This window comes from Pyrgilauda ruficollis, unplaced genomic scaffold (genome assembly GCF_017590135.1).
Source record: "Pyrgilauda ruficollis isolate IOZ18807 unplaced genomic scaffold, ASM1759013v1 scaffold48, whole genome shotgun sequence".
In the NCBI taxonomy this organism is placed as follows: Eukaryota; Metazoa; Chordata; class Aves; order Passeriformes; family Passeridae; genus Pyrgilauda; species Pyrgilauda ruficollis.
The window spans coordinates 4,922,853-4,947,907 of NW_024526377.1; the positions used below are offsets into that span (position 1 = coordinate 4,922,853).

Consider the following 25,055-nt stretch of genomic DNA (forward strand, 5'->3'; position numbering starts at 1 on the left):
GATCAGAGGATGCCTGGGGGTCCTTTCCACGCTGACCTGGTCCATGATTGTTGAACCTGTCAATGTCAGAATGTTTTATCCCCTTCTCATAGAGTGTGTCTGAGTGCTGCCAATTGTGTGGGCTCCGGGATTCTTTTGTCACCTTCCATCCAAGATACTTTCTGGCACTGGCATTGCAAGGCTGGCTGATTGTACTAGTTGCACATAGGTTTCCCATTTTCTAAAAGCAGCACAAACTACTGAATATTATTTTAATGAATAAATACAAGTCATGACTTAGAAATCTGAAATACTTCCCAAATACATTTCATGGATAAAATGCAGTCACCATAACGTATTGATTATCAGTAACAGTAATTAGATTGTACAAATGCCTAGAGTTCCTGAGTGTGTTTTGCTTTTTGGAGTTCAATGTTTACCAACCAAATTACATTAATCCTTTAAATCCTGAAATATGTTTAAACAGGCTGTGAAATATTTTGATCTCTGAACCTTTCTTGCTAGTGCAAATAACCCGATACAAGATCTAAAGAGCACATAGATTTGTCCTAAGAGCTGTTTAGAGATTAAATATATATATGTATGTATACATATATATAACTTCTCCAATTCTCTATTTCTTCAAACCTTCATTATTCAAATCTGTCCAAAAAGGTACAAGAGAATATTGGATTGAAACTATCTTAGCTTGACAGCATAGGTTGCAGCATTTTACACACTCAAACAAGAGTGATTCCTTGGTTTAGAAAGCAATCACAAGCAGGTTCAAAGGAAAGTACTGGAATGGCCTGCCTGGGGAGGTGGTGGAGTCACCATCCCTGAATGTGTTTAAAAAAAGACTGGATGTGGCACTCGGTGCCATAGTTTAGTCGAGGTGTTGGGGCATGGGTTGGACTCAATGATCTTGAGGGTCTCTTCCAACCTAGTAATTCTGTGATTCTGTGAAAATGCTGCGTGCTCTTTTTTGACTTAGAAAAGGCTGCATATCGGTAAAAAAAAAAAAAAAAAAAAAAAAGAAATTTCAGAAAACCCTCTAATCTTTAAGTGATTTGATGGAAAATGTAATTACTATTTGACATAACTCTCATCAGACAAGAAATTAGGAAAAATCTCTAACATCCACTGTTACTGATTTGTTCCCTTAGTTTTATTATTTTAAAAGCTGTTATTAATATAAATATTATACATAAATATGTGGCTGACTTCAGAAGTCATTGTTAAAATATCTCCCTGTACACATAAAAGGTCACACCTTTGCAAGCCAACCTTTGCAGTTAGGCACATTATCATCACATCTCACTTTTCAATTAAAACCCCCTTTGTTCTCTATCTGCTTTACTATGAGCAGCTGAATTACATGTTTGGATATGCCTGAACTCCCAGGTATAAGTAAGAACTTCTCAATGAATTAAGCCTGTTCTTAATTTTGTGACTATTTTATGACACTGCAGGCCATTGCCAGCAAGTGAATAAATGCTACTTATAAAGTCAGTTATTTTAATTTTTTCTCCTAAAAGATAAGAATGGAGTCACTAGAATTAGGTGTTTCTTGGATGCCAGATGTTAGATACTTTCTTGGGGTTATTGATGTCCCTCTGACCCATTCTCAATGACAATGGATAAGTCTATCTTGAGATGAAAAATTCTCCTTTTTTCAGTGTACATAGGTTCTGCAAAGAAGGTTTTCAGCCTTGTTGAGAACACCAGAGTTAGAGTTAATTTAAGTTCTTGAGCTGCAGTTGGTTCTTCCCGATGCAGTCACCTCTGTACAATGCTGGGCATCGCCCCGCTGAAGAGTCACCTGCACTACTTGGCTTTTGACTTAGAGTCTATCTCTGTTTATCCTGCTTGTGAACCAGTTCTGGTGCACTGGGGACATTCCCAGCATATGCCATGGCTGGGATAGCACCCTTGAGAAGACTTTAGAAGAGGACATGCAGAAGCACTGCTGGCATTTGCCGCCAGCTTAGCAGATTGTATTTCCCAGCTGATGAAGGGTGGCAGGACCACAGGATGCTCTGGTTTCTCTCCTAACTCATCAGTTTGTGGCTTTTTCCTCTTTGTCTTGTATTTAGTCGTCATAGTATGTAGGTGGCAAGTGAAGGGCACTCTTATGTTTGCTCCCTGTGTATATGAGAGACTGGGATTTCTTCTTTCTGGCACTTGCAAAAGAAGCATTGTCATCCTCAGTTAGGGAGAGGTAGGAAGCGATGCTTTCCCTCAGGCCATAGCTGAGGCAAGAGTCATCCATTGCTGCCAGGGTGCTTTTGGTATCTTCAGTCACCTCCAGCCTTTAAAAGAACAAAATTTTGTTACCATTTCAGCTACTCGAACTCAGTGTCTTGGGATAATATTAACAGTCGTTAAACCTAATAATGTTATTTTTGTTGTATAAAAACATTTCTGCCTCATAAATCAGCAAGCATTTCTGTCACTTAACATTTCTCAAAAAAACAGTACAACAGTAATATATAAATATTTTTTGGCACTTGAAAAGGAAGTGTTATCTATATTCTCTTCTTAATCTGTAGGAAAAATGACCTCAATACTGCACAAAATTTTCTTGCCTTCATAAGCACATGAATGTTTTGTGAAGAAGAGTAGTGAAGGGAAATTTACCCTTCAAAGGTAAAAGGTGCTTTTGTTTCTGAGGGTGGTTGTTTCCCCAGCTTCTGAAACCTGACCTACTTTCTCTTGTGGCAGTTGTGATTTTAGAAATCTCATGAATTGGGCTGTGTGAGAGACACAACAGGAAAGGTTTATTCTTGGACGATGTGTTCATTACACCTGTGCTGTTTCCTGGGAAGAGAGGGGAGCCACTCCTGCCTGCCACAGCTCACCTGTGAGCCCCTGCACATCAGTGGGGATGGATCAGCAGTGGTGGATGTCACTGGGCTTTGTGACCCAGCTCTCACTCCTGCCCTTGGTGAAAGGACTCAGGAGTCCCAAAGGAACTGAACACATAGATAGCTGGTTAGGAGAAATGATTGAATGCTAACAATACTTCTTTCAAAGTTAAAACCTAGATGATCAGCTGGAGAGCTGGGCATTCAGTTTTCATGGGTTAGCTTGATGTCAGATTGTCCAAGCTTTAAAACTGCTTTTTTATTTCCTTCAGAAGGAAATAAATAGCTGTGTGTTCTGTGTTGCAAGTACAAGTATACACATGGCTGGGAACAGCCCTGTTGTTTCTGGCAGCCTGTGCTGTGTGTGGTACCTGTGAATGTTTCTCCAGTTGAAATTTTTATTCCGCATCACCACAGGAGGAACTGGATTCATCACGGTGTTGTTGTTAGTGCACTGGGTGAGACAGGGTGTTGTAAGGACACAGCAGAGACCATCAGCAACTTCTGGACAGGAAAATGAACACACAGACAGTTAATCTTTGCTTACTGTTTTCTTTCCCTGGTGCATGCTCAAATAAACAGTTTTGGACTCAGCAGCAGCAGTCAGTAATTGTGTGTTCTCAGCAAGGACACAGTAACACAGGCTTAATTTTTCCTTTCCTCATACCTTTGCCTTTTAATTTTTCATTTGGCATATTTCATACAGTACAAGTGAGGAACTGAGACACAGAAAGACAATGTGACTTGCTCAAAGACTAGAAAGAATTTTTTGACAGAGCAGAAAATTAAACCCAGTTTTTCTGAGCCCTCGGTGAGTTCTGCTTTGCTTCGTATTGTCTCAGCCAAACAGAGTGTAAAAAAGATCAGATTGGATTGTGTGCACACCTACTCTTCTGTGCAACATGATTGTGGAATGAATTGGGGTTCACATATTACCTTCATCAATGTTTCTGTCTCTACCCTCTTCTTGCTCCACTAGGAACATCACAGATATTCTTCTGCCCAAGCAGAGAACATCGTGGCTAAATGCTGGTGTTCTGCAACTCTGAGTCTTATTTCAGAGTGAGATTTGTATCTTCTCATGGTGAGGGAAGGAGGAGACCTAAATCTAGTTATGTTTCCACTTACACCAATAACTTAAATAAAAATGTTAGTTGTCACAAGTTTTGGGTTCTGCCCCAGCCCAGATTTTAGGCTTCAATTGTTTCCTTCTTTCTAAACGTGAAAGGTGTCAACTAGCTAACATGTAAACACACATATATCTCCTGTCCAAATTCTTACTCTCCTTATGTCATTGGACTTGAAAGTTTTATTTGCTTGTTTTGAATGTGATTGACTTTTCTCCTCAGTTTATCAGTGTACTGTTTGGCCATCATACTTTTTCTTTTACCTGTGAAATACTTCGGTATGGTAACTTCACACTTTTAAAATTGCAGTGTACCCATTGCTTGTTAAAGCACAGAACCTATTGTTCTCTTGTAACTTCTAGGCAATTAGTTTTTTGCAATTTCCTTCCTCATTTTAGAACGTTCTCATTACGATGCATAGTAACTGCAGCCATTCAATTGTGTTGTTTGTCAAGTTACCTTTCTGACACAGGTTAAATTGCCATAAATCTGGAAAACTGTCATTGAAAAAGTGTCATCTACTGGACTGATATTAATAACAGTGACAGCTGACTCTGCAATTGAGCTAACAGCTTAAGACTCTTGATATAAGCTCAGCTGATAAATTCCTGCCATGCACTTCTGCTAAAGTGATAGGGAAGAAGCTTACAATGTTTCTGAAAAATTTCTACTGCAGATAAGGTTATGTGCTGTAGTGGTTCTTTAAGAAAATGTGAATAGAAACCTGGTGTTGCATGCCCTGAAGCTATCTGCCTGCCTAAATGGCAAATAAATGAATAAATGTTGGCAAACAGAGTCAGCCAGGAGTTGCAATCTTTCTCAAACCCAGATCTACAGCTTCTGTATAGCTGAACATTTCTGTATGCTCACACTTTGACTTTAGGTGTGCTCTGAGAGGGTCTTGGCACGCCTGACCTGTGCTGACCTCCAAACTGCATTTGGAAGTTCTTTAGGGAACCCCTAAACCCTGGTGTTTGGCTCAAACAGTGTTATTGACATGGCTATACAATATCCTACACCATATCCTACAAAACACCAATACAGACAGAGCCAATCTGGCCTTATTTAGCTGAGTTCTTGTATTGATTTCAGTTATACTGTTAAGGGCAGGATATTTTTATTTAGGATGAAAAATGAAGTAAAATGTATAAACCAAAACTTTTTCCATTGTTTGTTGTGTGGCAGTATTTGCAAGTCTTGGACATAAGCGAAACTTCTTGTTCTGGACCTTTGATAGATAGTTTTACAGTTGCCAGTGGAAAATCTGTTTTTTCTGCACTTATTTTTACCTGAGTAGTGATTGACAAGGTCTTCAAGGCACTGGAAGGTTTGCCGTGGAGAGATGTAATACCAGTTATTGGGGAGGCGGAAGATCCTGTAATGTTTCACTTGCCTGTGCCTCACTGACAAGGAATATAACCCTGGAGAGAGACAAGAGCTAATTACACCAAAGTAGGGCTGGTTGGGTATCTCTGGCAGAATAGAGTATCTGTAAGATGTGGTGCTATTACTCAAAACATTTCAGAAACAGCTGAAAAGACCCGAGTGGCCATCTTATATATCTTGTTATACTTTATAGAGATACATAAATATAACATGACCTGAGATTTTAGTTGAATTTAATTTCAACCGAATTAAATTCAACCAAATTTCTTGTGTGCTTTTCCTTTATTATTGCTGGCATGGGATCTTTTGAAATGGCATAAAGGAAATAAGCCTTTGCAGAGTTGCTTGCCTTCCGCTGAATAGGGAGATCAAACTGCCAGGCTGGTACTCTTCTGTATACAACTTTGAGTAATGTAGAAGCTGAGACCAGGTCATGGCAGGAGAAGGCCACTTGGATTTTTCTGCAGCATTTATTGGCAAGGACTAAACGCCAATCCTAAATTTCTTTAAATTTAGTACAGATATTAAGAAAGTAATTGGCCTGTGGTATGCAGGAGGTCAGAAGAGATGATGTATTATTCCCTTTTGTCTGTAGTATCATGATATTAGAATGTGCTCTGGTGCTTCAGAAAAGGAAGAAAGCACATTGCACATGGGAGATTTGTTCAGCCTGAAGAAGAGCAGACTGAGGGGAGACCTTATTGCTTATTTTGTTCAGCTGCTTCACCAGGGGCAGCAGAGGAGCAGACACTGATCTCTTGTCTCTGGTGACCAGTGGCAGGACCGAGGGAATGGCCTGAAGTTGTGTCAGAGGAGGTTTAGGTTGAATAGCAGGAAAAGGTTCTTCACTCAGAGGGTTTTTTGGGCCCTGGAACTGTCTCTCCAAGGGAGTGGTCACAGCACCAGGCTGACAGAGTTCAAGAAGGGTTTGGACAATGCTCTCAGGCACATGGTGGGATTCTTGGAGTGGTCCTGTGCAGGGTCAGGGGCTGGACTCAGTGATCCCTGTAGGTCCCTTCCAATCAGAACATTCTATGATTCTGTTTCTATGTCCCCATTGAAGAAAATAAAAGTATAAAGTTGGTACAGTATAATTCCCATTGAGCAAAAGAAAGAAAATAAAATTGAAGGCCAGTCATTTTTTAAAATAAATAAAAGACCTCCCTGATTTATATAGCAAACACACTTATCCACCACCACCTGTATTTAGTGTGCATTTTACACCTTCTTGAATCAAACTTTTGTGGACAAAGGCAAAGCTGTGGCTTTTCCTTCATTGAAAGTCCCACTGCCTCATCCCACCATCAGGTTTGCATGCAACCAAAGTAAATAATAGTGTTTAAACACCTGTGTCTTGTTTGTGCTGATTCCTGTGGAACTTTCCATGGCCATCAATAACCCTGTTTCCAGTAGGTAAAGGCTGGTACCCTGCACTGGGTGCCTTCACCTTCCCATTTTATACCTTTTCTGGTTTTGGAATGATCCATATGAAGCAGGACAGGGAGTGAATTAAAGAGCTGTAAAACTGTAAATGCCTGAGATCAAGAGGGAAAAAATCTGCATTGTCTCACCTTTCCTAGTTTCACTCTCTCTGATCATGAAGGAGCCGACCTTGGTGTTTGGCAGCTGTAGAAGTTCCTCTGCTTTTTCTCTTCCCAGCCCTTCAAATAACCAGCTGTGAAGCAGGAAAAAACAAATTCTGAAATTTGGACACCAGTGAAACAGTGAGCAGCATGTGGCTGTGAAAGTGCTGCATTAGCCAGGAAAAGTGACTGCAAAAATAACACTGTGGCTTTCTATAGCTATTCTCTCATCTATATTCAGGCATATTTCCCCAGTTTATGGAGAAAATGTTGCTGGTTTTGAGTTCCATTAACCTTTGTGAGGTTAAGAGAAGAGTAATAAGGTTTGGACTTACTAGGGAAAACAAAACTTTTGGAACTGCTTTGATCTGTATTGCTGGGGACAGATTCATGTGGTATATTGATGACATCTGTGGCATTAGTTAAATATCTCTTTTACATTTAAACCACTTTTTAACCCCAAATTGTATCATAAATAAACCCCAAATAAGTTACAATTATTTTGCTTCTTCTAGGGAACAGCCCAACCATTTAAGTTAATGGGCTCTGTGGATAAGGGAAAGTGGAATTAGTCCTACAAATTTTCACCATAACTTGGTGTAGTGCCATGTTTTGCCACAGGCAGTGTCTCACCATGCACCTGGTCTTGCTCAGCTGTTCTAGACTTATGGAATAGAGTGGAATGGAATGGAATTCTATTTTAAAGTTGTTCTCATGTGTTTGATCCAGTCTGCTGTCACTGAAGATTCAGACAGCAGCTTCCATTACCCCACATCTGTGCCCTGCCTTTGGGAAAGCATCGCTGTTTCAGGAGGATGTAAAAGCATGTTAAAATTGAAGCACTTGCATAGTTTAGTTTACAGTGGCATTCACAGTTCATATCCTTAAAATTAAACAGGTATTAGAACATTTGCCAGAAAGCTTTTAGGTCTGTGCTTTAATGCTTGTTTTTCGGTTTTTTGTTGTTTTTGTTTTTGGGGTTTTTTTCCCCTGAGTGGTGTCTATGGCAACAAGAAATGTCTGAAATTTCCTTAGTTCATCCAGTGAGAAAGTTTACATTCTTTAATGACTTATTAGCATTTCTATTTGTTCTTTTTGGCCTGTTTTCTATGAGCAAACCTAGCTAAAATTTTACTTTATGTAAATATTAAAAATCCATTGTAATTAGGTTCTCTTCATTAATGTCTTTAAGTTAGAGATCAGTCCATGCAACAGATGCATGGAAATATCTTATATGTGATTTGAGGTGGTTTTGGATCTTTCCAGAATTTAAAAGAAGGATTTTCCTTTTCACTTAGTCTAAATTTATATGTGGATTTGAGGTTCTCAGTTTTCAAAAGATGGCTTTTAGACTGTCAATAAATAAAATTTCTGTCTGCCAAGTCAGTATTGGCATTGTTTGGACTATGACTCAGAGTAATCAGAGGAGGATATGTAAAAATGTGGTGATGAAAGGCTATAGAAATGCATGTACTTACCCATGATAAACCTTTGCTACATATTTTCCTGGAATATAATTTTCTCGACCTGTAGTAAGGGAATGGACTCTCCACCAGCCTCCTTCACTGTGTGAAAGCAAGAAAAGGGACATTTTCAGATGTATTTTCAGAGCTTCTCGTCATTTGGAAATTAGTGAATTTACACAGATTAGCCTGCAACCTTCTGTGTGTGCTTCTGAAACTATGTATTCAGAAAGGAACCCTGTTTAGTTTCATTTAGAGTAGTTCAATTTCTAAACTTACTTGAGAATTAAATGTGGACACAGAAATAAGCTACTTTGTTCCATTTAAATTACGTAAGTAATAAAATATTTTTTCTGTAGTTGAAAGAAGAAGGATAAATACTCGGTGGTTAAACCATGCTGTGCTCTGCCTTCCCACAGCTAGACTTGTACTGGTGTCCAAGATACTCAGTTTACAGCTGAGTGTGTTATGTCTGGACAGCCCTGTAACACCAGGATAGAGGATCTGGGAAATGGAGCCTGTCTGCTTGGGAACAGGCTGTCAGTCCAACTGAACCTGCTTTGTGCTTTGCTCTTGTCCTTGTCTTCCATGAGCTGCAGACCAGACTCCAATCAAATAGACCTTGTAGCTGAAGCTGCTGGCATATGTATTTCCCCCAATACATCTTAAGTAATTGCTATGAAACTGAATTCTGGCTTTTGCTCTTGAATCCCTTCAGAAATAAAGGGTACCAAGAATTTTCACAGGGATGCTGCAAAGCTTTAGTCGTAGTGCAAGGATCTTGATGACTGTTGGGTTCTATGCACCTTCACTTTAAGAGGTTGAATCCAAGGAACTGTGTCTTGTGTTTAAATGCTGGTTTTGTGTATGTTCATATAAATGCTCCCAAAATAATGTCTGCACTGCAGATCAGAGTCTCAGTGTGTGTCAGAACAGCTGAACTGGAATCACTTAGGTTAAATGTCATGAGTTATAGCTTCTGGGACTGTGGTCCAGAATGTCTGTGCTGAGGGAAAAAAAGGGGAAGTATCTACTGCTCAGAGCTGGAAATTGCAGGACCTCAAAAGTTTTGGGTTTGGTTTTCCTGATGAAATTAATTTATCTATAAGAATTTTAGGTTATATGGGTCTTTTTTCCCCCCAGAACTCTCCTAGACAGAACCAAGAATTGCAATTAAAAAAAAAAAACCAAACCCAAAACTGAGCGATTCGTCATCTCTCTCCCTCCAAACTTTAATATTACTAACCCTGAAAAATAGCTATGATGATTTAAAATCCCAAAGCAGCACATCTCTCTTGCAGCAGGAGCTACAGAAATTATGTATTTTGGGGCAAATCTTGGAGGACATTTGGTTTGACTTCTGCCAGCCAAACGCAGGTCCTCTGGTAATGAAAGGTGCCTGACCAGTGTGGAGAGTGAGAAACTGTGCCAGTGGTGCTTATATAAATCTGCCAACCCAGAGCAGTCACAAATATCTGTGAGGAGTTGCATTTCCTATGGAGGTTCCATATGTCCTGTTCCTGGCAGGATTGCTGGGGCTGATTGCCACTACACATCATTACTTTGGTAGAAGGCTGAAAAGCTGCTGTTGTAAAAGCAACTGAAAAGCTGCTGCTTGTGCTGACTCCTCTGTGGTGACTCCTCATCACTTGTGCTCTGATCACAGCTTGTTTTTTACTGTCTTTTACTTCTTTGAATGATTTGGGAAAATAATTACAGCTTATGAGCAGGAAGAGGGTGCAGGCAAGAGGAAGAGGCTGACATCAGCACGTATCCCAGCAGGGGAGAACAGGTCCTTCATCAGGACACTGTGGTTTGCATAGAGCTTTGGACTTGTCTTCTGTGAACAAGCTCATGATTCACAATAAGCAGAGGAAAGTTCCCATCAAGGTTTGCTCTGGATCTAATTTATCCGTCAGGAGAAGCCCTTGATCACTGCACTACAGAGAGACATGTCAAAAACTTCTGCTGCCAAAGCCTATTCTTTCAGAAGTTGTTCCTGCAGTAGATTTTACTTTGCAGCACATGTGTACATATAATGTGCCACACATATAATTCCCATTGATGCGGGCATAGGCAGTCCTGTGGTGTCAGAGGGCCTGTAGCTGATGAAACCTGAGAGTGAGGCTTTGAGCTGGAATTTCCAAGCTAAAGCAGTTGTTGTACCATGTTGTGTATGTTCACTGCAGCAAAGTTTACACTACTAGAAGCCAGCAGAGAAGAATCCCTCTGGTTTAGAGGAGCTCTCCACCAGCAGAAAATTGATCTGGTGGTATTGTCTGAATCTTGGGACCCTTAGGTTCAGGGAGGAAGAGAGAGCCCTGTGTCAGCAGAACATAAGTGCAGCCATTCTGGGTCAGACCAAAGCTCCACTAAGGCCTGTGTCTTGTGAGTGACAAAGGCCACTGCATGCCATGGTGGCCTGGAGAAGGGTCTGAGAATTCATCAGTCATCCATGATGCTTCTCTTGAGTATTTCTCTCCTCCAGCCATTTGACTATCTGCTTGAGAATTTTTTTAATGATTTTAGAAGTCCTCCAAGGATTCCTCTGGTATCAATATGTCTTGTCTCCCATTGTATCCATATGCTTGACCAGCTGCAGAAATGGAACCTTTAATTTCATTTTGAGAAGTGCAAATAGTGGCTGTGGGGCCAAGTAACTTCCAGGAGGTCACTGTGTGCTGATACAAGCTGTGCCTAGAAGAACATCAGGGCTGCTTGCTTCCATTTTTTGTACATGTGCTCATTTTTGTGTCTGGCAATACTGCACTATGGTTAAGGTCATTCTGAACTAGTGCTCCAAAGCCTGCTTACTTCTGGGGCTCTTAAATTTTTTGAGTGGAACTGGCTGAGAAATCTCTTTTTTTCCTCACTAAGAAAATGCAGAATTTATTAAAAAGTAGAGAGACAAATACACACCCCTGCCCCTCCCACCTACTTTTTAATTTTTTTTTTTTTTTTTTTTTTTTTTTTACATTTGCCTTAAATTGGGATGAAATTCCAACACTTAATCATAATGGAGTTGTTAGATTAAAAAGGGTGAGAGAGAAAATTACAGACACAATTGACATAAGGAAATTCAGGGTGATTTTCCTTTTCTATGTGATTCAAATTATTTTGGCTTTTACTCTGTTTTCCATTACATTTGGGGAATACTTTCTTATCAGTTTTCAAAGCAGAATTGTTCTGAGTCTTATTTTAGAATAGAGTCTGAATCCAGCTTGAGAAACATAAGGGAAATCTATAGATTAAAGGACAATGTGTAATACCAAATCCTTAAGCTGCATGGAAATTTACACCATGGCTAAGCATCCTTCCCTGAAAATTCTGAACTCAGTTCGTTTTGCTGAATTGCATCCAGTTTGGGCCAGGTACATAAAACAGAGCTTTACTTTAGTTGTAATACAACCTAATTTAAAAATAAATGGATCAACTTACTCTGATAGCACACGTAGTTTTTCCCCTACATGAAATATAGGTTGACTTATGTCTGCTGAAGGATAGTCATAGAGAACAGCAAGGAAGTCACTCTCCTGACCTGCGAAAAAAGAAAGAAAAGGTCACTTAAAACAAAGGTAGTGCTCTGAGACAAAAATGGATTTTTCATTAAGTATGATAGATTTTATGTAGTAGGTCAAATGGGGAAAAAATTCTCTGAAATGTCACTTAATAAACATCATGAGCTAAAGAAAAACCTATAGATTTATAAGAGGACTTTGAAGATACTAGAAATGAAAAGTCATGTGGTTAATTGTAAGCAACTAAATTTGGACCACTTTTTCTAGCAATTACCATATTTAAAGGACATATTCAGTTTGAAACTAAAAAAATAGTAATTATTTATAGTATTAGGAAGTAACCCAGTTTGATTAATGCCACTGTCTCTAATTGCCTCCAGCTACAGTTTTGTAGCATTAGATTTAAGAAAAGGAAGATGCATGTTGAATTGTTTCATAATTTTGCACCACTGATACATTTCAATGGCAATTTAGATCAGGTCAATGAGAGTGTGGCCATTGTTGCCTGTTTCCATCAGTTTTTATATGAAATTAGTTTACATCAAGATCAATGAGAGTGTGACCGTTGTTGCCCATTTCCATCACTTTTTAAAGGAGCTCAGTGATCAGCCAGTGCACTTTGTTCTCACCATTGCATGGAGACTGTGCAAGAGCTTCAGTGAAAGAAAACAGGCACAGGGGTGTTTAAGGTGAAACCATTGCACAATGGCAATTTGCAGAGCTGAGGTCAGCAAAGAGATGAGAAAACCTTTTCCATCAGCTGGGATGAATCTGGGACTTGCACCCTGTGTAGGACATGCTGAGTCTTCTGGGTTTCTGGAGGGTAGAGCACTATACACAAGACTGGGCCCATCAAATATGAAATGCTCCTCATCCTGCTGGAATCTGTGGTGCCCAGTAAATGCTGACAGCTGGGAGGTTCAGAAATGTGTCATGCTGAGTGTTTTGAGCTCTTTGTCACAAGTCTTGGCAAGAGGGATTGTGCCATTCACTGCCTGTGTTTCTCCTGGAAGCAGTTCCTCCTCTCTGCACACCTCAGTATTCTCCATGATCTCACAGGGAGACAGAGCTTCCCTCTGCCTCCACCAGGATCAGCACCCTGATCCTTAGGAGCACCAACTACCACTACATTTGCAGAGGCTGTTTGATCTCCATACTTCCCACTCTGTGCAGTCCAACATGTGCAAATATGGGAGTCAATTCAGGGTAGGAAAGAAAGAAATTAGATTGAGAGAGAGAAACACTTCTGTATCTTGTTACTTTTTTTTGCATTTAATATAGATTTGTTGCCAACTTCTCTTTAAGGAAGGCAGCTTCTGAGAGAAACCTAGGTGCAACACCCTGAATGAATGCTCTGTTTTTTAGCTATGTGTCTCAGGGCCATAGAAACAACTCACAAAGATAACTGTAAAATGCTGAAGGAAACATGAAGGAAACAAACACAAGAGGTTACCCAGAGAAGTTGCGGATGCCCCATCCCTGGAAGTGTTCAAGGCCAGGTTGGATGGGGTATGAGCAACTTGATCTAGTGGATGTCATTCCTAGTCATGGCAGTGAGAATGTTATTAGATGATCTTTAAGATCTCTTCCAACCTAAACCATTCTATGTTTATTTTGAGAGTGTGTTTAATATTGATAGTGACATGATTTTCTTAGTTGTTTAGTGTCACTGAATTAAACAGGACTAGTCCAGTACAGCCAACCACTGTGATTAGTCTAATATAACTTATTTTACACTTAGTTCAACCCTATTGAAGAAATTCTCTGCTAATTCTCTCTGATGGCTTCCTTGTTCTGCACAGAAAATGTAGTGGCACCTTCCTGTCTATGAAGCTACTTAGTACCTGAGGCTAGTAACACCTAAGCATTGACACTGAATCTTTTTTGACAAAACAAAATCTTTACCCTGGACTACTAGAAAAACTACGAGCCAGAAGATGCATTTTGAAAGTAGCAAAATGAGGATAAAGTGCCTGCTTATAAAACATCATGTAATGCTACATTGAATATAATTACTTTTAGCTTAATGCCTTTAGCAATGCTTTTAACAAAAAATTATGCTGTGTATTTATAAATATTCTGCTTCCATAGTGAAAGAGCGGAAAACAAGTGCTTTTCTGTTCTCTTTCCTTGTGCACTGTCATTTGCATTTCATTATGCACTATGGGGAAGGTGACTTTTTGTCTACTCTAGGAAGACTTGTGTTACTTTGCTTACACTTTCATATTTATATTAATTTTAGTTTCAATTTTGCATGTAATTTTTAGTTCTGAAAAGGAGAGAATATATCAGAGTGTTATCTTCCATATCCATGCAAATGTTACCTCCTAAACTACATATAGTTTTACTAAAGTGTAAGGAAAGGAATGAACCCCCTCCTTCTTCTCTTTGTTTTGATTGGTATTTAAGTCAAGCCTCACTGGGTTTTTTGGTCATGCAAAATACCCCACCACACTGTTCAACATTTCACAGAACCCATAGCAGCTCCTTACAAACACAAAAGCCTGGAAACAGGAACGAAACAAATTACACGCTTTCTCCACGCCTAAATTCCACAGTGATCTAATAGATTTGATCTGATGAGCTCCCCACACTTTCAAGATGTCAAAGAAAAAAGATTTGCCTGAGTTTTCTAACACAAGCTCTCCTCCACAGGGCAAGCGTAGGTTACATCTGAAATGGAACAACCCAAAAGTTAGAATGGAAATATCGAAGCACAATCATTTCCACTGCATCAGGTGTTAATTCTGGGTGGTTTTTTAGGAGTAGGAAATGAATGTGAAATACATGCTAATTTTAGATGTCTTCACACCCACGTCTTGCAAAGTGTGAGACTATTGAGAATATTGTATCTTTGAAATTATTCATTGGGAATGGACTATGTAGCATTATTAGAGAGTAGGAAAAGCATAGGCAGAGCATCCAGATCCAGGTCACTGCCCTCAAAAATCTGCTGTGCTGGGCACTGACGTGGTCCATGTCTGGAGTGGGAATTAACTGTTTGGAGTTCAGCTCCATGCATCATCCAGCTTTACTGGCCAACAGAAATATTATGATTTATGGCACGGGGTGCACCAGAGAGGGTGAAGGAGGGCACTCATCTGGGAAACTGCAGCACCACAAGGTGTGGCTGCAAAGTCACACTTTGGTACCCAAGCTAGATCTAAACCAGCCAGCTTGGGAACTGAGATTTGTGCAGGTGCAGCCCAAAAGGATTAACCCTTGATTCAGGGTCCCAGAGGAGGACAGAGAGAGGCTCACAACCCTTGATGACCCCTTGCTACTCTGCTTACTCTGTCATCAGTCCCTGGGTTGTGCCAGAAATGCCCGTGCAGTGTGTGGCAGATAGGGTGCAGTTATCTTTGGGACCCAAATCCTCCTTGGGAAATGCAGCTTATACACTGTTCCCTTTCTCAGGGCCAAGACTGGCACACTGGTACTGAGGAAAGCATAAGGTTTTGTTTTCAGTGCACAAGGGGTTCATAGGGTTCTGATGAACACTGCAGACCAAGTCTGAAGACTGCAGTTATGTATTTTCTTCCCCTTTTTTGTTAGAAACTCTTTCATTATTTCCCTTCTATTTCAGTCCTTCATTTTATTCAGTCTCCCTGAAATGAACCAGTGTCAAGCCTACTTCTCCTAATAACTATTTCAACTATTGAAAGTCCATGGATTTGATCCTCCACCTCAGTTTAATCAAGTCTGTTCCTGGCCTGGTGAAAATCTTCTGTTTTGTGATGTGATTTGGTTGTTTGATCTGCTCAGGAAGGCAAACAGATAGAAACTCAGTGGATGAACCCCAACACACGCTTTGGTACCAGGTTCACTTTTAGAAATCTTTTTTCATTGGATTTGGATGATGTTTGTATTCCCAACTTTCATTAGCAACATCTAAGCCATTATGAAAGTTACTGGTCTGATCCAGACTAAGAGGTGGATGGATCCAAAGAGCTATTCAGACTGATAAATCCTGGAATCATGGAATAGTTTGAGTTGGAAGGGACCTTTAAAGGTCATTTAGTCCAACCCTCTAAAATGAGTGGGGACATCTTCAACTGGATCAAGTTGCTCAGAGCCCTGATCACTCTGACCTTGAAAGTTCCTGGAGACGGGACATCTACAACCTCTGTGGTGAACCTGATCTAGTGTTGCACCACCCTCATTATAATTTTTTTTCCTTATATCTAGTCTAAATCTATCCTATCTTAGCTTAAAACCATTGTCCTTTGTTGTATCACAACAAGCCCTGCTGAAAAGTCCATCCCCATATTTCTTATGAATCCTCTTTTAAGTATTGAGAACTGCAACAAGGTCTCCCTGGAGCCTTCTCTTCTCCAGGTTGAATAACCCCAACTCCCTCAACCTTTTCTCATAGGAGAGGTGTTCCAACACTGATAATTTTTGTGACAACCCCCCTGCCTTTGGATGATTACACATGGGTATCTTGTGCAATATCAGCTGTGAGAGTGTCTGAAACATCCTACAGCCTTGGCAGGTGCCACTGTAACTGCAGGAGATTTGTTCTCTCCCTAGGTGGTACCAGGAGGTCACGTAGGACTAACAGCACCCCTTTCTAGATGTGCTGGATGTATAGGAAAGTTCAAGTAGATTGAGTCTTGAATTCCTAAATAGATATTTCCCCCTTGTAGTTACTGTGCTATCAATATTTGCAGAGGTATCTTTTAGGGGTATGTTATATTTCCATCACAGAAAGGGTTGCAGCTGTTGTTTTTAGCCCTGCTAAATCCTGACTTTTAGTATGTGCAGGACAAACTTGGTCGCAGCTATGGCCTGCTCATCAGCAAGGTCCTGCTTTGAGTGAATGCATGTCTCTGTTTTGGTGTTTATGTGTGGTATTTGTGTCAGCAGTTGTTTTGGTCTCTGCTATGTTCTATGTTAGGACCTAGGGCTGCAAGGCTGCCCATCTCAGTGAGTTCCTAACCATACTCAAAGAGCAGGGCTGGGTTTCCTTGCAGTAAAAATCGAATCAGGCTGATTCCCTAGCCTTAATAATGAGCAGCCCAATTGGAAAATCTTTGATGGAAAAACTCCAAAATTAAAACAAAACAAAACACTAACTAACTAACTAACATACTTTAAAAACCCACTCCAAAACTGCTTTCTCCTCTTCAGCTTTGGGGAGTGATTTCTTGCAGCTCTTGTGCCAGCTGTCTGTATTAGTGTACCAGGAGGGCTGAGGCACTGCTGGCTCTCCACCCACTCACTCACAGTTTGTAGTAGCTGATCACCAAATCCCTCTTCCTTTCCCCCTCCAATGCATGACCTCTACCAGCCTACAGAGGGAGGGATTTGCCACCTGATTTATTCACTTGTGGATGCAGAGGGCAGATGTGTTATATTCTTCTTTGGCAGCTTGCCCTGTGAAACTTGTATTCCTCTCTAGCCTTTATGGATAAATCTGGTGACAGGTTGGCTGTGTGCTACTTTTAATGCAATTACCTGACAGTGGATGGACATAAGGTTCAATGCAATACATCATTAAAACTTTTAACCTTAAATGAAGGAACCCCAAATTTCAAGGATAAATTTGTATAAAATATCACATGCAATTATATCAAAACACAGCATTCCTGGTTTCTGAAGTAGAGTTTCAGCGCTTTCTGATTTGGAAAGAACGTCTTTCAAGGAGCACCAGCAAATAATACGTTTAACATTTGGGGTTTTTAATTAAAGTGCTTCTTGGAAAATGAGCTAAAACATAGCTAAATATAAGCACTGTCTGGTGGATGCCCTCCTTCTCCCACAGCAGCCATGCACTTGCCTGCTCCTGGCAGGCGGGTGAGGAGCGACACATGGCTGAGTCTATCATGTGTCATGAGCGTCTTTTTCTCTTGAAAGGAATGAAATGAGTGCTTACCCGTTTGGCTCGGCGTGTTTGTTTCCTCAGATGCTCTTGGAGTTTTCACAGTGTTTCCCATTGTGCTCGTTAATTCCGTCAAAGTTCTTCGGAACTAAGTCAAAGCAGACATCGAAATTTAACATCACAATAACACCTGCTGTGCCAACAGATGAGAAATGACCTAGTTTGGGCATCTCCAATTTCGTACAGTTTTGCTTTTGAGAACTCTGGTGTCAAATTCATGCAAGAGTTTTACATACTTGCTAAACTCTCACCACTTTTGTGCTTTTATCAGGGGAATAGCAGAAAACCACAGCTAGGGAAGTTGCTCAGAAGAACATGATGTAGTAAAAGTTTCCATTACCAGTACCTCAGCACAATAGGAAGTAGCAGCAGAGCTGTGCCCATATGGGCATTTCATGTACAAAATATTTTTTCAGCATTTGGGGTTCTGAGGCTACAAAGGATCTAATTAGACTGATTTCCCTGGTTTTCAGCACTGTGTGTGTATTATGCTGGTTTACTACTGATCACAAAGAACACAGCTTGGTAGGTTTGGGATTTTTTCTGATGCAATTGTGCCCTCAGCAAACATGGGCTTTTTTTTTTAAAGTAATACCTTGCCTAAAAAGTGTTTGATTTCAAATCAGTCCTCCTGCATAAAGCCAGCAGTGCAAATTCTTCAGATACCTGTCTTGAAAAGTTTTGATGGATGTACAAGAAAGAGTATGAGATAATTGTGGAACTAAATAGTGTGAGAGGAGCAATTCCTTCTCATAGCTTTGCTGCAGCCATCCTAATTCTCTCTGACAGAGAGGACAGAGAGATAAATATTTTGAATGTGGAAGGTGTATCACTCTATGGTATATTTTCAGAGGCAGAAGACAAAAAGCTATATCTATTTAAAAACTGTTCGTTAAAGAAAAATAAGACCACCAGCACCAGATGGCTAATTATTTTTTGAAAATGTATTTCTGTCCGTTGCCCTGTGAAAATGATAACAGGAGCTCTAGCAGCATTGTGTGAGTATTCTACATCTTGCAGCCTTGTCTAGCTTAAATATTTCAAAGATGATTACTGACTTGGTGTGCTGCTCTTCACTTACACATGCTAGAGCCTTAGGAGGGTCAGTCAGGTGGAGAGATGTCCAATTTGAGAAGTAGAACCACTGACATCAGCAAGACTTCATTGCTAATTGTCTTTCAGAAGAAGATTAGCAGAATTTCAGTATGTTGATTAATACTGTAAATTCTTATTGTCTTACAGACAGTTTAGGAAGACATCCTACAGAATAAAATGCCATTCAAAGGAAAGAAAATTCGTCCTTACCAAATGCAAGGAACTCAGTGATAGAACAGATGGTAGTGCACAGTGTGACTCCACCTCATCTGCTTTCCAAGCTTCTTAGTACTGTTCCCAAAGGCTCTTTGCTAGAATTCTCTATTTCACTGGCCAAATGGAACATTACCCCTTCACTTTATGCACTCAGAACTGGCTTGTGGCACATCTGGAGGGTGCAGCTGTGCCAGTGTCTTTCTGACAAGCATCAGAAACCTACTTTCACAAGAACAAAAATGTGTTGCCTGATAGGAGAAGTCTAGAAGCTGAAAAAAACAGCACCCTTAAATTTAAATAAACTACTTGGGTATTCACATTTTTTAAATAGGTCTCTTTATAGCTAACAAAACAAAAAATATTTTTCCATGTAAATGCACCTAAATTTCTAAATCTGAAACCAGAATTCACTTTGCCAAGCAATGTCTGCTTTCAAGATCATAATTTTCTGATCTAATTATGAGTATTTTTCTGCAAGACCCAATTTTAAGTTGTTGAACATTTTTCTTACTTGTATCCCATAAAGAACAAGAGGTAAACCCACAGGAGTAGTGCAGCCAGTATTTTGGCTACAGATATTATAGATATTCATGGCTCGTCTTCAAATTAGCCAGAAAAATTTCCTGGGCACAGCAATAGAGAGCTCAACAGGGCTGAAAATGTCAGCCAAGAGTGTGAGATAAATACCTGGGCTGATAAAGTCTGCTGAGCTCTGTGCTCTGGTAGATGCATTTTTGCAGTAATTTAAAAGGGGAGCTCAAATCTTGTTCAGGGTATAGAATCTAAGCTGCAGTTACCAAAAATGTTGTGCAGATCCAGGTAGATGACAAGAATGATAGCATAAACATCTTATGTCCATCTATAATTTTAACATGTGCAATTGACATTTAGATGAGAATTGCTTGAATTTTGTGTCCCAAAAGTCTGGAGAAAAAAAAAGAAAAAGAAAAAAGTGTCCTACCTCTAAGTACCATAAGTACCATTTAATGCTGGGTTTTGTTATTTGAGGGTGGGAAAAGCAAGTCATCCTACAAGTGCCAGCTTGTGACCAGTGGCCTTTTTCCTCCTCCTAATGTCAGGTGTGCCTGAGTCTCTTTGGAAAGTGATATGTAGTATTTCTGTGCGGTGGAAAGACTTCTGAAAATTTTACTTCAGGCTTTCGATCTTTCTAAAAGCACGGCACATTTCACCAAGGCACTTAGATTTTTCTAGATGGTGTTTAAGGACCTAAACTCTAAATGCTGCTTTAGAAATAGCTGAAGTGTTTCTGCAGGGTTGCTTATACATTGTTTACAATTAAACCACTGAGGGATTAAATACTGGACAACAGGCAAGTTCCTACTTTGTATTTTTGCAGAGCACAGCCTGGTTCCCTTCTGCCATACCAAGCATTGCTGTTCTCAAAGTACCTCTGAAGTCATCAGAGCATATTGTGCAGCTCCGTGCTGCTGCCTTAGATGTGGAATAATCTGGCTTGTGGAAAATGCAAATGTTATAAAGTGCTTCCAGTGCAGGGAAGAGCAGTGACGTCTCGGGCTTTGCCATCATTAGCGCGGCACTTTGCTGTTTCTCATTGCATTTTCCATGCTCTTTTACTGTCACTACCATTGGCAACATAAAGTCTTGAAAGGGACAGAGAGTTCAAGATTCTCTCCATATTCATGGCAGAAGTGCTCAGTGAAAATTAAAAAATAAAAGCTCGGACCCTTGCTGTTAATTCACTTAGCCAAAGTGACTAAAAGGAAAATGAGACATCAGACTAGGTTTTACTACTAAAGCCACTTGTCATTAGGCACATGGACAGAGTAAAGGTTCCTATTGTCCAGTCAAAGGTGGTGGAGTGAATGTTCTGAGGTATGACTCAAGGTTCAGGTGTTGAAAATAATACATGGAAGTTTTGTTTGAAATAGGGCAGGCAAAAATTGCTTCTACTTGTTTGCTGGCAATGGCATATCACTGTTTCTAGAGTAAAAATGTACAAATTAGTATCACTGTTTCTAGAGTAAGAATGTACAAATTAATCATATTTCTAAAACAATGGTGTAGTTTTCTCTCATGCGAGTGATAGAATTTGATGGCTTAAGTAGCTTGTGCTTTTATTGAGTTATTGTCAGCACAATACAAATCCATTCCATTGCTGCATGATAAATTCTTTTGTGGTTTTCTGAAATTTTGAGACACTCTGCAAAACTAGACTTACTGGAAGCATTAAAGACCTCATGAACCAATTACTTTCATTGAAATCGATAGAAGAACAGTAACAGTTTCATGGATTATAATCTTCTGAAATAGCAAATTTGCTACAGGCCCTGCATCTCACTTGACCTTATTGAATCATAGAATAATTTGGGTTGGAAGGAACATTTAATGTCCACCTAGTCCAACCATCCCTCCATGAACAGGGACATTTGCAATTAGATCATGTTGCTCAGAGCCCTGTCCAATTTGGCTTTGAATGTTTACAAGGATGGGGCATCTAACACCTCTCTGGGCAACCTGTGTTTCACCCCCCTCATTGTAAAAACTGTGTTCCTTATATCTAAACTTGATGACAGAGTTTGGGATACAAGTAAAAGAGCCACCCTTCCATCACAGAAGCAGATAATTATGCCAGATCCAAAGAAAATAATTCACTGAGGGTGATGTAGGAAGAACTAAAGAGAAATTATACACTCTAAACTCACTGTGTCTAATCTACCCCAAGCCCTGGGCTGCTGGGATCCAAAATCTACCTGCAGCTTGCCTGCTCACCAGCCACCTCCTTGGGCTTGCAGGAAAATTTGGTTTTAACTATTAAGATCATATTTGCAGTGTTCCAAGCACTGGTCCTTCCTCCTCTCCCCTTTCCACTTGTGCACATCGTGTCAAGGAAGGGTGGTCACAGGGCTGTTTGCACACACAGCTGTTAGGGCTTAGGGATCTTTGCTGCCAAAAGGAACGTGAGGAAATATCCACAGTCCCAGACCTGCTTTGTGCTCTATTTATCAGAACTCTCAGCAGATATGAATTCTTCACCTGTCAAGACTGGAATCCCACTGACCTACATCGTGTGACCCCAAAACCTGTGGTACAATTTTCCCCTTCCGTTCCTGTGTGCAGCACATGTAGCAATAACATCCTCTTGCAGAATTTGCTCTCTGAGAAAATGTGCTTCTGAAGCAGTTAAATAGCATGGAACATACAAAAGTCTGCTCCTTGGTGAGAACTTTGGAAAAGTTATATTTAATATGATTGAGAATTAGTTAATATAAAGAAATGAAAGTAATAAGAGGAATAAAAAGGCAAGATAAGCACATGAATAAAGCTCTCCTACAAGGAATACCGTAGACTAGTAAAATTAGAACATTTACCATTCCTGAGATGCTGTACCATATTTTATTTTTGTTTCCTGATATTCACATCTATATTGCCACGGTCTTACAATTTAATTCTCAAAAAAGTTCACAGGTAATGTCTGAATCTCATTTAGCTTGAAAATGAAAGCACTGGCATCCTGTCATTTTTCATGTGTGGAAAGAAAAAGCAAAACAACTTAGATTTCAGAAAGTATTTTTTTTTTGTGCATTTCCCTTAATTTATCATTAATCAAAATGAACATCCTTCCAGCTTTGAGGCAGTTGTACCTTTGCACATAGAAAGAATATCATAATACTCTCATCAAGGTAATTCAGAGACACATGCAAACATGAAACAACATAGAAATACCACACTATCCACACTTCTAACTCTTTGAATAAAAAGCCCTCTAATCTGTGGGCTCATATTTTGGTTATAGTGAAATGCAGTTTGTTTTAGCATAAGGTTTTGAGCATCTGTCTTACTCAGGTTTCAGTAGAAATACTCCTTGTCCTGTCTATCTTTAGTACCACTCCTTATGAAAAGGATCAAGGCAGACTCTTCTGTTTCTGCCTTTGGTGGTACTTGAAATCCCCGCTCTGAATACTGTCATTGTTAATGAAATAGAACACCCTTGTCTATAAATAAAATTGAAACATTTGGTCTCGTACGCAGCTAATGTAAAATATATCCCAGCAGTGATTACCTTTAAATGCTAGGCATGGCATTCCAGGTTGCAGTATTTCTGAGAAAAGCCGTAGTCATAGTGCTGCTCTCATGCTGCCAGCAAGGTTTAGCTGATCAAGTCGAGGAGCAGCCGGTCGAATGAGAGTGTTGTGAAGTTCACGCTGTCATGTAGAGCAGCATTTGCCAAACAGGCCACATACTTCCTCTCTGAGAAATAAGGAAGGCTCAAAGGGTTTGCAACAGATGAGGTTCCTGTTGCAAGTCACTACTGAAGGCACATTTTATCTATGGGCTGAGAAAAACAGGGAGGTTTTCAATGTATTGCATTAGGGCTGGTTTCAGCAGATATAAAAAATGAGGGAAATAACCCAGTTTACATTACTTACACAAAAAGGGTTTATTTTCTTTTCTTCTTCTTCTGAATTTATTTATCCAGTAATGCTCATATCCCAACTGTTTTCTTTTATGCAGTTTTGGGTTTTTTTCTGACAGACAGGAAGAGGCACAAAACATTTTTTTCTCTCTTATTGAGTCTGAATAGGAATGCAGCCTTTGCTTTATGCTTCACTTTGCACCCCAAAATATCTCTGTCTGAAAACAATTGAACAGCAATGAAGAAATATGGATTGAAAGCCAGTCTGTGAATCCCATTTTCACATTAGTTTTAAAAAAAGCAGAAGCCTCAGGATCTTCCTCATCTCAGTGTCTGAGATGGAGGAACCAAGATGCTGGCCTGTTAAATAACCTGACTAAGGGCACTGAAGAATGTTGTACCATAGATATGAATATAGAAGTCAAGAGGATTTATTAAGCTTTGCCCTTTGCTTTTATAATCAATATGGGATCTGAAAAACGCCCTAACATATTACAGAAAAATATTTTAAAACTCTTGACAAAACCAAAGAAAACAAAATAACCCAGCAAGCCCTAGCAGATTTCCTACTTTGCACCGGAGCAGCTCCAAGTAGGTGCTGATGTGGGAGCTGTTGTGTAACTGTGTTATTGAAACCAGAAAACACTGATCAAATCCCCAAAGCTATGCCAAAAATTGGTAATTTGGTAATTTCAAGAGAATACTCTTTCTCTTTGATGGGCTGTACCAGGAGTCCTCAGTTGGAAGGGTCAGGAAAGCACTAGGGAGCTTGATGAGCTAATCAGTCTAAAGCACAGCTCCGTGGGTACCCTGGCCAGTTATATTTTGATTGTTTAGGACTTTCTTGCTTTCTTCAAATCACAAAGATGTGACATGCATGTCCATTAATGGCATTCACTGAATTGATGAACAGTGTCTCTGGAATTACTAAAATATCATGGATTAGGGGAAGTCTGCAGGTGGGAATGGGCAGAGGCAGAGCCTTTTCCCAATCCTCACCACCCTCAGCCTTAGGCTGCCTCTGACAGTCTGTGTGCCTTTACAAGAAATAAAGTTACATCCTAAGATGCACTTGGGAATGGGACAGGTCTTGGACTTAGCAGGAGAGATTGGTCACACTTAAGGAGAGGTTGGACTTGTTTGATAGAACATGATCTGCTGGAATCACAGTAGATCTCAGACACTGTATCGTGCTTGTAGAGGAACAGATGCGTTTGCAGTGGAGAGTGGTAGATGGAATTCTCCACTTCCATGTCATCTTTGCCTGTTGCTGGTGGCTGGCTGCTCCTGTACAATGATGAGAGCTGATTTATCCTTTCTGTCATTCAGCTAATACCTTGTGTCAAATAGGATCATTGATAAGGTAGTGTGTACATCTAAATGGAAGAAAGTGCTTGTATGAATTAAGTGGGACTTTTTATGTCATCTTAGAAATATTCATATCCTGTTATTCAAGTCATTAACCTGACACAGGCACTCTGTGAGTCACTTGTGAGAGGAACATTGCCCTTGCAGGGCTGCCTCTGATGTCAGCAAAGAGG

The 25,055-nt window shown here is 40.0% G+C and overlaps 2 protein-coding genes across 2 annotated transcripts in view; one reads left to right on the plus strand and one right to left on the minus strand.

Annotated features, from left to right (window-relative positions):
- Positions 1 to 25,055, plus strand: part of LOC121359883 (thyroglobulin-like) — a 131,485-nt gene that overhangs the window by 65,577 nt on the left and 40,853 nt on the right. The gene's annotated exons all lie outside the window — the stretch shown is intronic.
- On the minus strand, positions 238 to 23,285 carry SLA (Src like adaptor). The gene is made up of 8 exons (XM_041479404.1): positions 23,161 to 23,285; positions 17,802 to 17,895; positions 11,844 to 11,943; positions 8,421 to 8,507; positions 6,931 to 7,034; positions 5,263 to 5,394; positions 3,218 to 3,350; positions 238 to 2,291 (listed from the first exon to the last, which is right to left on the minus strand). Exons 2-8 carry the CDS (start codon positions 17,860 to 17,862, stop codon positions 2,072 to 2,074), a joined length of 837 nt encoding a protein of 278 aa, XP_041335338.1. The 5' UTR covers positions 17,863 to 17,895; positions 23,161 to 23,285; the 3' UTR covers positions 238 to 2,071.